The sequence below is a fragment of the Callorhinchus milii genome, unplaced genomic scaffold, assembly GCF_018977255.1.
Source record: "Callorhinchus milii isolate IMCB2004 unplaced genomic scaffold, IMCB_Cmil_1.0 Scaffold1, whole genome shotgun sequence".
Classification (NCBI taxonomy): domain Eukaryota; kingdom Metazoa; phylum Chordata; class Chondrichthyes; order Chimaeriformes; family Callorhinchidae; genus Callorhinchus; species Callorhinchus milii.
In genome coordinates, this window is record NW_024704742.1 from 20998515 (window position 1) to 21013509 (window position 14995).

A 14995-nucleotide genomic window follows, 5' to 3' on the forward strand; every position below is an offset into this window, starting at 1 on the left:
TCAATATGCATATAACAATGTCTGGATTCAGCCATGAAGTGAATGACAAATTTATCTGAAGAATTGTTGACCATGACACCATGATGTCCCAGATAATGGCTATTGCCAATGGAACTGTTCACCAGACAGACAGACAGACAGACAAGATAGACAGACAGACAGACAGACAGCAGACAAATGGATAGATATAAAGAAAAAAGAAGATAGTTGCTGTTGTAGATAGAAAAAAAATCCAAATAAAACTGTTTATCTTCAAAAACAAAAACCTCCAAGTCGCAATTGCTCTACTTCTTTATTGGCTATCCAAAATCATTATTCCTCAGTACATCTTATCAACCAATAACTGTGACAATATTATGAGAAGCTCTGCAACAGAACACTAAAATTAAGTTTATGAAACTTACACTGCTTTTATGTTGTCATTTCATTAAAATAAATCGATGTACAAGAAAAATTCATTACGTGTAACAGCAATATACATCAGAGTCTCAGCATAATAATAAACTCTCTAAGGACTGAGGGGGCAATTTTGCAGAAAAGCACCACATGAGAAATGAAAATCTTTTAGTCATCCCAATAGTATCTGTAATTATGTTTTTTTCTGATCTCAACTCTTTGTTGGGGATACTTTTCATTTCACACTAAACACACATTCGTTTTTTTCTTTGGTGGTTCAAATCTATTGTCTCACTTACTTTCATCCGGATATAGGAAAATTGAATGAAGGCGCTTGTCAAATCAATGACAAGAACATGGGAAGGAAAATTCTATTGCTTTTACATACGGAATAAGATTTAGTCCAAGATAAATTAAATTAAAATACGATTTACGTATGTATTAGTTCTATTTCATTTTATAACAAAAGTCACGCCAGCACTGTATTAGACAGAAAGAACATATTTGCAAAATGCTCCTGTAAGATCTTTATGTTTCTGAAAAATGATACAGAAATATTTACAAAGTGTCCTGTGTTGTATTGATTTGGAGGTGAAGGCGGTATCTATGTGGTGATGGGAGAACAGCACATCTGACATATGATTCTATGGAAGCTCCTCACCAAGCACACCTCCCAATCTGTTTGGGGTTAGGCAGAATATTTAAAAATATATACAAAAGGAAATAATGATTATGGTCGAGAGAGACCGATGCAAAAATTCATTCATATGTTAGATTGAAAGGTTTTTGGGTTGTAAATGTTAAGTGTGAAATTTTATTGCATTTACCACAAAACTAATGACAACAACCCTTGCAGCGATGACTTGACCAGGAAATTCTGTATCACCTGAACCAGCGGGTTGTCAAGAATCACACGATATTATAGTAATATTTTGCGAGTTTTAAACACATTTTTACAAAGTGAATTGCAGATTCCATTAATTACATAACTAATGACCAATGAAGAGGATTCCAGAATTATTTTTAGGTTATTTAAAATAATCACATTGGATAAGCAAGACAGATAAAGATAGTGATTGACTGAATTACAGAGAACAAAAAGTTAATCAATATAAGAGCCTTTGAAGAAGTGGATGCTTTAAACCTTGCTATCAACTGGCTGCTGGATTTCGCCCACAAAACTACATAATCAATCCACTTTACTTTACTTTACTGTGATGGGTTTTGAGACGTCAAAACAATGTGATAAGACGCTATATCAAATTCAAGAGTTATTATCAGAAATAGTTTTTCTTTCCTCAAGAGAACAGTGTGAAACAGCATTAGCGTGTGGTACCTTCCACTGTAAGCTCTACTGAACAGTGTAGCCTCTTTTTCTTTGTGTACATATCATATCACCCACACTTTTCTTTCAAAGTAATGATTCATTTGTCATTTATTCTTGGTGTAATATTTTGTTGTATTTGTGGACAAATGTGGCAACAACAACTTGCATTATATAGCCTTCGCACAGGATCAAGACTCAGAGTGCTTCACAGTGCTGAGGTTGGATTCTGAGCAAGGGAGAAAGGAGAGGAAAGGTGAGCATAGGTGTGGTGGAGGGGATAGATTTTAAAGTGGGATTTAAAAATAGTTAGAGGGGGTGGTGCACAAATAACTGTGAACTGAATAAACAATTAATCTGGAAAAACTCCCTTCCCTTTTCAAATAGTTCCACGGGTTTCTTGATGTCCATTTGAACGAGCAGTAAGTTAGGATCTTGGTTCAACAGCGCATCTGAAGGACTGCACCTCCAACAATGCTTCCCCACAGTCTGAGCACAAAGCCCTGAAGTGGGCTGTGACCCACAACTTTCTGATCCTCAAGTGAGAGTGCTACTAAATAACCCAGACTGATATATAATGGGGAGGGGGTGTGGGGGGGAGTGGGGGTCAAATTGTGAGAGGCTCTGATGGTCGACGACGGGCAAAGTTATTTCTGCTGGTCAGTGGGTCAATGACTGGAGGACATTGATTTAAGATAATTACCAAAGGGGAAGATTAGGCAATTTTGTTTTACACACGGAGACTTGTTGGGAATATGGAATAAACACTCTGCTGGGTATGATGGTCGTACCAGGATCAATGTTGGTTTGCTTGAGGGAACGGATAGATGTCCAGAAAGGAGTCATTTGCAGGAGAGCAAGGATAGGGCAGGAACATGGGACTGAGTGGATTGCTCTTTCAAGGATCCAGCACAGACACACACAATTGGTCAAATAGTTGCCTTGATTTGTGGTGTAAACTTCTATGGTTCTATTAAGTGCGAATTGTATGAGCAAACAAATGTAGATCTTATTTCTAAACCCAGACAAATCAAACAGGGATAACAGAATATACAGTACTGCAGTTCCAATTTAGTCACGATTTACGTAGCTCCACAGAACCAACTAAGTGACAAACAACAGTTATATTTCACTAGAAATAATGTCAGACATCTGTCGCCCATGGCAACAAAAGTTCCAGAAGAACAACACTGAAAGCCTTAGACAATTCCTCAGCAGTAAAGAGGTTCAGGTGAATGCCAGAGTGGTGAGTGGGCTGTTGAAACATTACTGTGTATTACAGTGTGAGAATACATAGACAGTGTGCGCTGCGGCTGAACTAAGAATCTATCACAATCAACAGAGTGAGTGGAGTAGGGAGAAGACTCACGAGGAGGTGCATTTTCAGGACCACCGCTCTTATTCCAGTGTGACAGATTCTACCTTTCACACCCTTTTCTGACATTGATCAGGACACTTCATTTGAGTGGCTGATAATAAATTTATTAATCTGAATCACTTAAACACTTGTTTATTTGAGGTTATAGTAAATTCTGTGAAGTGCTTTGAGCCGCCTGAATGACGTGATAAGGCACTACAACAACAACAAAATTACATTTATAGAGCGTCTTTCATGTCGGGAGGACGTCCCAAGGCGCTGGACAGTCAGGGATCAGGACCCGAGCATGGGGTAAGGGGTGGGGCAGGGGTGAGGGAAGGCAGAGCGGTAGGAGGGCGACTGAAGGCACGATCGAAGAGGAGGGTCTTGAGACCGGCCTTGAAAGAGGCAAGGGAGGAAGCGAGGCGAAGGGACTGTGGGATGGAGTTCCAGAGTGTGGGGGCAGAGAGGCTAAAAGCCCGGCTACCGATGGTAGGGTGGGTCGGGCAGGAGACATGGAGCAGGCCAGAGCCCGCTGAATGGAGGAAGCGGGCAGAATGGTAGGGAATCAGCAGGTCAGAGAAGTAGGAGAGGGCAAGGCCATGGATGGCCTTGAAAGTGAGTACGAGGATCTTGAATTCGATCATCTGGGGGATGGGGAGCTGACTGGCTTAGTGAGAGTGAGTGTGCAGCCGTGGAGGCTGATGCTGCCAGCGCCCGAGATGCGGAGGCGCTGGAGTGAGCCAATCAGGAGGGCCTCGGTTTTGCTGATGTTGAGTTGGAGAAAGTTGTCCCTCGTCCAGGACTTGATGTCAGACAGGCAGTCAATCAGGACGCCAGTAGTCCTGGAGTTGAGGGTGGAGGCAGAGAGATAGAGTTGGGTGTCATCCGCATACATGTAGAAACTTATCCCATGTCTGCGGATGATGTCACCAAGGGGAGCATGTAGAGGGTGAAGAGGAGGGGACCGAGGACAGAGCCCTGAGGAATGCTGCATGAGACAGTGTGGGGGCTGGAGAAGCCATTTGCTGAGACAAAGTGGAGGCGGTGTGAAAGGTAGGACCTGAACCAGTCAAGGACAGAATCTTGACGTTTGAGGTGGGAGGAGAGGCAGTAGAAGAGGCTTGAGTGGTCCACAGTAGCAAAGGCGGCAGAAAGGTCAAGGAGGACAAGGAGTCAGAGGGAGCCCTGATCACACATGGGCAGCACAGAAACCGATTGGAGGGGCTCATTGAGGGAGTGAGAGGAGAGGAGAGGAAAGGGCGAAGCTGTGAGGCAACGGCTCTCTCAAGGACCTTAGACAGAAAAGGGAGGTGAGAGATGGGACCGTAGCTGTCAAAGGAAGGTTTCTTCAGGGTGGGGATGATAGTGGCTTTTGAGGGGGGTAGGAACAGTGCCAAATGACAAGGAGAATTGATGATGTCGGCGAGTAGTGGGGCAAGGAAGTGGAGCTGGGATTTAAGGAGAGGGGTGGGGATGGGGTCCAGGGAGCAGATGGTAAGCTTCATGGAGGATATGGTGATGATGACAGAGGAGGGAGTGACAGGTTCAAAGGTGTGGAAGGATGGATGGGTAGCTGTCGGAGTGTGGGGGTTGGTAGGGAGGGGATGGAAGTTGGGAGCGCAGTGGCAGCTGAGCGGATTCCCTCGATTTTGGACTCGAGGAAGTCCAGCATTTCCGACCAGTGGGAGTCGGAGAAAAGAATCTGCGAGGCATGGCAAGGAGGGCGGAGGAGCTGGTTGGTGGTGGAGAACAGGAGCCTGGGGTTACCCTTCGCCTCCAGGATTAACCTGGAGTAGAAGGACGATTTGGCCGAGGTGAGAGCAGAGCGGTAGGTTTTGATGTGGTCCAGCCAGATGTGCTGGTGGACCGTAAGGCTGGATTTGAGTTGAGTGCATTTGGCAGCCCACAACTGTCCCTTGAGCGAGCGGAGATGGCTGGTGAACCAGGGTGAGGATCGGGAATAGGAGGCAGTTCGGAAGTTGAGGGGGCAAGGGTGTCAAGTGTCGTAAATAGGGTGCTGTGGAGGAGAGTAAACGCAGAGGATGAGTTGGTGTGGGAGGTGGATCAGAAGGGGAGGAGTAGTAGCAGAGAGGGATAGCGGGGAGATCTTTTTCCACAGGTGGTAGAAGATAGTGGTAGGTTTGGAGGCAGTGGGGAGAGGGATATAGGAGTTGAGGAAGATGAAATGGTGGTCAGAGATGGCCTTGTCGGTGATGGTGACAACCGAGATGCTGAGGCCCCGGGTGATCACCAGGTTGAGCGGGTGGCCATGAACGTGGGTAGCAGAGTGCGTGTGGAGGGAGAGGTTGAGAGAAGAGAGAGGAGAAGTCTGAGAAGGTGGAGCAAGTGGGGGGTGAAGTGGAGGTTGAAGTCGCCTAAGATGATGAGGCGGTTGGAGCAGAGGCAGAAGGAAGCTAGAAGGGTGGAGATGTCAGAGATGAAGGTGGGGAAGGATTTTGGGGGCGCGGTAAATTAGGAGAATATCAAATGCAAGGATTATCATTATTATTTTCCAAATTTATCACATCAAAAATAGACATAAGAAGGGAGGAATTGGTATTCTAACTTGTCTGAACTTTATGACATTGAGAAATGGGCACTCTCTCCCCGGAGGGACATGTCCTGCTTACCTAATTCCGGAGAGTATTAGACGCAGGATGGCAAGAGCCAAGGCTTGGGGACCAGAGCGTGCATTGGGTTACTGCTGAAGTCTAACCAGCTAAAACGGCATAGCTTGCCATTGATATTGCTGTCTGGCAAACTTTCCCATTGCTTGTCCACCCTACCCGTTAGGGCTTTGGCTTACAGGGTTAACAGGAGCTGAGTGTGATGACTCCCTGCTCTCAAGTGACTAGTTGTGCCCTCCCAAGTCCTGCTGATCAGCCAGGCTGCCTGTGGTGTCCTCAGCAGTGCCCTGGATTACTCCTGACCTGCTCAGGAACCATCCGAGACCATCACAGACTGCTGGCTCGATTCCGACATTCCATTGCCAGGCATGTCACCTTGGTGCCAGTACAGCTCCAAGGAGACCCCGCGTACTTCCTCCCCCCAAGAAGGATCGTCACAGGTTAGCTGCTAAACGATAGGGGAGAATGGCCATAGGAGTAGTTGAAGAGATAGGTTTTTAGATAGGGTTAAAGACATATAAAGCTGAGCCAGTGTGATAGACATATAGAGCTGAGCCAGAGATTATGAATGTAGTAACTGGAGGCTGGGCCACTAATGGTAGCACAGCAGTCCAGAGTTAGTCGAATGGAGGGTCGAGCAGAGGTAAAGAGGAGTATCACAGAGATAGGGAGGTGCTAGGGTATGAAGAGATTTATAGATGAGGGTGAAGACATTAGCAAACAATTCCAGACCAAGAGCATCACTTTATATTACCTTTTATATTGGTTTGGAAAATGTGAAAGGCTGTCAAATTAAATTTAAATACAATTTAATGGCGATCATACAATTATGCCATTCTCTTCAATCGCCCCTCCTCCATCATCCACCTTAGTGGGACCGCACTCTCCTGGTTGGTGTCCTACTTAACCAACTGCCATCACCTTGTCTCTGCAAATGATTTCCTCCCACCCCCTGCAGAGTAATCCAAAGGTCCAATCTTGGCCCCCTACTTTTCGCCATTTTCGTGCTTCTTCTCGGTGATGTCGTCTGCAAATATGGAGTTAACTTCCACATGTATGCAGATGACACACAAATCGACTTCTCCTCCAGCTGCAACTCCAGGTCCATCAATGTTCTATCTCTTGCTTGTCAGACATCAAGGCCGGGATGAGGGCCAACTTTCTGCAGCTGAAGGTCGACAAGATAGAAACCATACTCCTTGGCTCCCATCAACGTCTCCTCTCCTGTGGCTCATTATTCCAGTCGTCACCACTGGCTCCGTATCACAGAACAAAACAAATTCAAGATCCAAACACTCATCTACCAATCCCTTCATGTCCTGGCATCTCTCTACCTCTCCGATCTGCTTACTTCCCACTTCACCACCCGCCATCTCCGCTCGGCTGGCTCCTGCCTCCTGTGCTCCCAGACTCCGTTCGGCATAAAGCGCGCGATATAAATGCAAGTTGTTGTTGTTGATATTCCTCGTCCCCTTCGTTCCAACATTGGCGGCCATGCTTTCAGCCACTACGCCCCTAAACATGGGAACTCTCTCCCTCGGTCGCTCCGCCGTGTACCCCTCATTTTCAGATCACGCCCGAAGAGCTTCCTCTTCGACCATTCCTATGGTCACCTCCCTCTTCCTCCAGCTCGGCGCTGGGCTCCGCTACTGAAGGCCACCGGGAAAACCGGCAGCGACCCCCCAGCCACCAAACTTAGCGCGCGGACGTGTCAGTGGCTGGACGGCGGCTGGTGTGGACCTGTGTTGGCTGCGGTGAGGTATCCACCATGACCCCCCCCCAAAACCCCACCCGCCCCGCGGCCCCCTGGCCGAGCGGGTTAGGTTGGCGGGGAGGTGAGGCGACTTCAATGGGTTTTCGGCGGGTGAGACAAGACGTCAGCGAGTCACGCAGCTGGGGGTTGTCGTCACGGTTGTCGTTCGTCGTCGTCGTTGTTGTTGCCGCCGCCGGCCCACCTGCGACTGCGCGGGTTTGCACGCGTCCAACTCCAGGGGGCGCGAAGGGCGCGAAGGGCGCGGTACAAACGCAAGCTGTGGTGTTGCTAAATCCCAGGGGCGGACGGGTCAGCTGCGCGGTCCGGTTCATGAACACACCCCGTGGGCAGTTTTACCGGGAAACAACATGGTTCTTAATTGACTGTTTATTTTGAGGCGGAGGGGGTGGGGGGAGGGGGTGGGGGAGGGGGGGGGGTGGGGAGGGGGTGGGGGTGGGGGGGGGGGAGGGGGTGGGGGTGGGGGTGGGGTGGGGGAGGGGGTGGGGGGGTGGGGGGTGGGGAGGGGGTGGGGGAGGGGGTGGGGTGGGGGGGGGGGGGGGGTGGGGGAGGGGGTGGGGTGGGGGTGGGGGGGGGGAAGGAGTTTAGTCAATAAATGAGAGGCGGAACCTTTCACCTCCTCCCCACAACCGGGCCTGTTGTTTGAGCCCCGGTTACACAGGCCAAGTTGAGTGGCGAGAAGTGTCAGAAGCAATGTCAGGGTTTTCAGAAGATTAATGATATTTCCTTGAACAACTAGTTCTATAGGTACAACTTCCTAACAGGAATTGAACAGTTCTTCGCTTGCAAGTGTTTACCTAAGCTACAGACTCAGGTCAGAGTCAAGCTAATTAGGTTGACAAATATAAGCTTATTAACAATTTATCTGCTAAGGAAATGTTTAAATCCACGTGGCTGGAGCTGGGGGCAGGATAAGAAATGTGACCACCCTCTATCCATTTTCTTTTAAAAGAGGGATATCTTACAGTAAACTGAATTTATAGATGGCTCTTGCCCTGGACTGTAAGAGGAAGACAAACCAAAATGTGCAGTTAGTTTTCAATTTGAGTTTAGAAACCTGCTACACTAGAAGTTTTAAACAAAAGTTTAGGTTTGTGTTGGATGCAATGTTTTAGACTGCTTGTGTACTGAAATAGGTGCTCAGATCTTTGGCTTTTTTAACCTTTTGTTTTATATATAAAATAATAACATAATAATATAGTAAGTAATAATAATAATAATCCTTGCATTTAATATAGCGTTGTTCACGTCTTCTTGACGTCTCAAAGCGCTTCACAGAATATGCTGTAAAGTGAATTGATTGTATATTTGTGGGCAAATTTGAATTTAAACAATCAGCAGTATATTTTCTTTTTAAGATATTAAAGGAATTTAAGGCAAAGTAATGATTTGGGATTTATGTGAGTTTGATTCATGTACTGTTTAAGCAAATCTGATTTCTGTCCCACTTCAGGTACTTGCAAAGATTCGATCTTGAGCTGGATCAGATTGAATTAGCGAATAGTATCAAAGGCAGGCAAGGAAGACAGCATGCGTCTCGGGAGGCAATTCTCAAACACACAATTGAACGTGAGAGATTTCTATATGAAGAAAATGGAATGGGTATGAGTACTTCGTATAAAGCGTTCTTATTTAAAAGTTTAATTAAACATTTTGCATTTTTCCTTTTCAGCTCTCAACCAAAAGTACACCCACACAGCTGGTTCTAGCAGAATGCAAAGATTATTTACATGCTTCAGGGGAATCAAGTGCTGCCTTGATTATAGGCTTGATATCCTTTGACCCATGCTAACTGGAAGCATAATACATCTGGCTTTACTGCTGACAAGCCGGCTTCCAGGTTAAGTTACTGCTGCTGTCACTTTGTGAAGAAAGTGACGTCAGTGATTCTGCTTGCACTTTGTGTGCATGCACAGAGTTCAAAAAATGACATAAATTTTGACCTGACACCTTTCTGTCAACAATAATTATTTTTGCTTTAATAATGTGTCCTCCCAAGTTTTTCACCCAGAGGACTACATTATAATAAAGTGCAGAATCAAGCTGTGCAGACCAGAAAATTGAAGGTTCAGATCCATTCCTTCAGGGTAATTGAAATTATTATAGATGTGTATCTATATTGTGGCATCTGATTAATTATTTGTGCTGGTCTAAATGTTAGAATGCAAATATCCGTTTATTTGCAGTCCTTTAATCAATGGTGAGAATGGGAATACTCCTCCGTTTTATTCCGAAGTGCTAACTTCAGCATGTTTGTTTACAGTAAATGCAGAATATTCTGAAATACTATGAAATTCAATTCTAATTAGCCATAATATTAATCATGGCTTCTGAAACCTGGCTAGAGTTTTTGTTAATACACCGATAATTACTTTTTATTTAAATTCAATTTACTGACTGTTGTTCACACCTTGTATAGATCGCTGATGAGCCAGCGTTTCGAATGGTGTGAACAGACTGAGCACCCTTCAATAGGACATTGAGTATTCAGAGAATGTTAGCTTTATGGGCATGGGCAAGATGACGATGGTGAGGCATCATTCATGCTAAGATACTTGCTTAATAATATAATCCTTGCATTTAAATATAGTGCTTTATCACGTTGTCTGTGTTGCTGCATTTCAAGGGATATAACGTAAACATGACAGTCAATTTGCACATACCAATGTGACGAGCAGCAATGAAGCAGCTATAACTGGAGGATTGTTGGCCAAGATGCCAGGAGATACTTCTCTTTTTGAGTAGTGCCTTGGGATCTTTAATGTCAATCTGAACAGGCAGATGTGACCTTGGTTTAACATATTATCTCATCCGAAGGACAGCATCTCTGACAATTCAAAAGTCCAAAACATTTTGTGCCCTATTAAGGGTAACTTTGTGTAATTACCAACGAGAACACAGATTAGGGACAAGCCATTTGTCTTAGAAAAATATATTTTAATCAACTACTATCATGCTGAGCATTAGAAAATGACCTTTTTGTTTCAGAAAGCATATTAATTATTTTGTTCAGATTGTTATTTTTCTTTCTGCAGAGATTCCAGATATCATCAATCCAAAGAACCTGAAAATCTTTAGGTATGTTCATGTGCTTGTCATGTTCTATTCTGCACTCCCCAGTTTATTAAATAATTTGTGAGGATAATAATAATAATCTTTACATTTGATATAGCGCCTTATCACGTCTTTGAGACGTCTCAAAGTGCTGCAATATATTACTATCTAGATGGCTTGTCTATACTAAATATATACATAGATAGTTGGTGTTATTGTATTTGCTGTAACTTTGCATAAATTTCAGGGACAAATTTGTAAATTTAGTTAAATGAATCAACCAACAACAACAACAAAATTATATTTGTATAGAGCCTTTCATGTCGGGAGGATGTCCCAAGGCACTGCATCAGCTATTTTTACAGTGAAAAGGGTATAGAAAAAGTGGGCATTATTTTGGGGACCTGAATCTGAATCCATCCTTCGCTAGTTGTGTCCTTTCAACTAACTATTCAATGCTTGATATTCACACAAGTCATAGGAACAGAATCCACAGCAAACGCAATGTATTATCAAAACTCAATTGTTCCATTTTGATTGTTTTTCTCACTTTTGTTCTGTTCTGCTTCAGAGAATGGGATGGAAATCTGAAAAAACTTCCCAATTTGAAAATGAAAAAAATATCTTTAAAGGATTCAACTTGTATACAGAAAGAAAGCCAAAATGCTGACGTGACAGAAAGCGTACAGGAGGAGGATGAGGACGTTGAGGACAAGCAGTCTGTAGTAAAGGAGGATGAATAGAATTATGAAATACCCCAAAATTTCCTTGCAAGAAGCCATTTAAATTGAACCTGATGCAATGCATTCAAACGCTTGAGATGACCAATGGTGAAAATATATTTTTGAGATATTTTGCTCCTGCATAAATGAACCTAACCTTTTGTAAGGTATCCAGAAGTGCTCATATTTGCAAAGAAAATCTATTTATTGCCAATAAAGTTTGAAATATTTGAAATACTAATAAATTTATGCATAAAATATCTTCTGATGTAGTTTTTGTTATTTCTTCCCTCTCCAATGTTAATTCTGTTGAATGTTTATAACATGTTTTTCCCTAAAACTAGTTGTATTCTGGAGATATACTATGTTAATTTGTCATTTTTTAAAAAATGATATTGAAGTTGGTAGAAATATTGAATGAAGTGCAGGATAACAGCTGGAAATTGACATCCGTGATGGAACAGTGGTAGGCTATAATCCTATATTCCCTTTGTCATGGCAACAAATAATTGCCTCCAGGAGAGCCAGATCAACATCTTGTATAAGTCCTGTAGCTCAGTGGTTAGAGCACTCGCTTTGCAAGCGAGAGACCTGAGTTCAATTCCAGACAGGGCGAAACCTTGGGCAAGTTTCCTTACTCCACACTCCTAATAATAATCCCTCCAAAACAAAACAATAATAAATTGGTCATTTTCAATCTACGACTGTTTGTGGGACATTGCTGTGCGCAATTGGCTGCCGCGTTCGCCCACAAATATACAGTCAATTCACTTTATATTCTGTGAAGCACTTTGGGACGTCCTCCCGACGTGAAAAGCGCTATATCAAATGCAAGGATTATTATTACATACCAGAATATATTAACTTGCTATTCCTAGCCTTAATATGGTGTGGATAGTACAATGCAGTCTGCAACCTCTCACATATTCTAAGCTTGCCCATGCCTTAGTTCCTACTGGGAAATGGGAGTTTGGGAGTATTCAATATTAATCATAAATACAATATTGTTCTGCTTTATTTGATGGATCTCTTGATCCACTTTACTATTTTGGTTTCTGTATGAGATCACTTGCATGTGTTGATTGGTATCCTCCTCTGCACTGCTTGTGGTACAAAACCTAGTGAAACTATGCCAGTAAAAACATCAACTTTGAGATTTCAACAGGACAAATGTTGTGAACCTGCTTTCCTTTCCTAGAGCATTAGCTCTGATTTGGCCTGGGATGTACAAATTTAGCCCACAAAGTCGATCCACTTTACAATTTATTCTGTCAAGGGTTGTGAGATTTCTCAACGATGTGATAAGGTGCTATAGCAAATGCACCTTATGAAAAGGACTATTATATATTTCAACGGTGGGGCAGAGCTTATCAACTTCTACAATGTAAATGCTGAATATCACTGGCCAAATATCAAGCTCTTCAGGATAAAAAGTTTTCTGACTATTCTCAGTTACAGTTCTGGAGCCAGGAGCAAATGGATATATTTTCCAGTTTACATTTTCTTGGAACATTTATTGTGTGTGCATGGAGGCTTCAAATTTTAGGCTTACAATTGAGAATGAGTGATCAGATCATAGGATAGACATCAAACCAATCTTTCTTCTCGCGAATTGAGATGGAAGTTTCTTGCTACATGTTCAGAATACATCCAAGTGCTTTATGAGCTAGAGAAGCAGAGGAGCCATATATGTCAGACTTGTAGCTAACTGTTCTGATTTGTCAAAAGAACTAAACACCAATGTTTGTTTTAATCTTGCTCTTTCCCCCTCAATTTTCTTGCTTAAATATACTAATCTGTGCTTGGGTAGGGTCTATAAGTACCAGTTAGCTTCTAGGACAATACTTTATTCAAGTAACCTTTGCAAGATAATGTATGCAACTGGACAGTGAGCATTTGCAAAATTCAGGCATTAGGACATCACAGCCAAGCCCAATCCTGACTGATTAAATTTCATACGTGGCCACTTTTCAGCAGGAATTGCCAGAAGCAGTCAGGAGACATAATACTGGGAATGTAAAATTAAGTTTTACTGCTTCTGAATAAAGTATCTTTTTTGAACGTGTGCTTGGGACAAGAATTACTTTTTTTCCCAGATACTCATTATTCATGCTGACCTGAGGGATTAATATAGTCCAATTGAAACTAACATTAACAAAATAAGTTAAGTTGTACAGACCTTTCCAAATAGCAAGACACATTTTAAACTACTGTTCCTATTTTACAAGCTGGACTGCTTGTCAAACTGATGTCTGTAAAATAGCTAATTGTATGAGTGTTTAAAAGAGTGACAGATGTTCAAGCCTTTAATTGTTTCAATGCTGTAATGGCCAGAAATTAAAATGCCTTTTAAATATTTTGTGTATGCCAAAGCAGAGTTGAGTAGATCAGGCAGGCAAGCTGACATGATTGAGAAATGAAATCTCTTGTAGCACCATCGAGTAATTGTTAGTGAGCTTCAAGATGAGCTTGATGTTGCTTGGAACTCAGTAAAGACTGTCTAGACAATATCCCAGCTTCAGCTTCCAGCTCCTTTTACTGATTTAGTGATGCCTCCCTTTTCCACACAACACAACCTTATGGCGGTTCTTTTTTTTAAGTTCAGCCGGGAAGATGGACAGTATTGTGTTCTAGACCATGGCTGTGGAAATCCTAGTAGGAATCCACAAATTCATTTTGATGTAGATTGGTGTAGATTGTAGGACAAATTTACATGTGAACTCGCCTTTAACCTGCAGAGCATCTTATTTTGCCTGGTCTAGATCTCTGCTAACTGGTAATTCCAGTTAGATGTACAGCTAGCTGCAGGTGTCTCCTTGTAGAGCTCTTTAACAGTACTGTTGTGTTTTCGATATCCTGCAGATGTAGTTTACAGCTTTCTCATGAGTTGCTGTACTGCATGTGTTATCATTGAAGCTTTGTTGCGAAGGTGCTTGCAAAGCTCAGTTGTAATTTTTCACACTCAGATTCAAGGTGCAACACTTGAGCCATATTATTGAATAAGTGACTTGAGGGGGACTGGTGGTAGCAATGATAAATTCACATGATTGAAAATGGTGTAGAATGAGCATTGCTCAACTGTCTCCTGGATGAATGGAAGGTTTATTGTAAAGTGACAGTTCTTGACAGCTTATTTCTGTCCCTTCAAAAAAAATCCCCAATTTTTGTAGGTGACATTCACTTAATACAACTCTTTGCGTACTCTAAAGGAGAATGGTACTAAATTTTAGCTTTCAGTTGGGAGTATACAGGACGATGTAAACTATTCCTGCTACTTGAATGAGGTTGGATTAGAGAATTTGCTCCAGTGATTAACTATAGACCATAGTTTTTATACAGACAAAATAAGTCTGAAGGGTTCCAGAAGGAGTTCTGTTATTTACTGTTGACTATGTTGTCTTATCAGTTGTTCTTTGTGAGATTGTTGGGGTGAGGTTGTGAATAGACCTCATCAGTTACACAAGAGTCTAGACAAAAATATTGTGTGTCAGAAAGCTTTTTTCATCATTTTACCAATGTACTCCAATCCAAGCAGATTAATGTATTTAACTGACATCAGCTTTACAAGTGATGTATGGGACAGGATAATTCAGACCAAGTATTTCTCTTGGGTGTACTGTTGTCAGAGTATGTATTGCAAGAGTACAACCATTCCCTCCAGTAGTCTGGCTGGGAACTAATCCAGTTCAGAACCTTAACGACTGCTGAAATTGAAAGGCAGCATATGCAGGTAAAATGGTG

The 14995-nt window shown here is 42.8% G+C and overlaps 1 protein-coding gene across 1 annotated transcript; it reads left to right on the forward strand.

Annotated features, from left to right (window-relative positions):
• Nucleotides 1-2638: 2638 nt before the first annotated feature.
• Nucleotides 2639-11506, forward strand: tma16 (translation machinery associated 16 homolog; the record flags this gene model as incomplete). The annotated part of the gene is given in 6 exon segments (NM_001292715.1): nucleotides 2639-2654; nucleotides 2656-2669; nucleotides 8441-8452; nucleotides 8930-9080; nucleotides 10514-10556; nucleotides 11104-11506. Coding segments are annotated over 6 exon segments (408 nt in total), but the record flags the coding sequence as incomplete, so codon positions are not given.
• Nucleotides 11507-14995: the final 3489 nt, after the last annotated feature.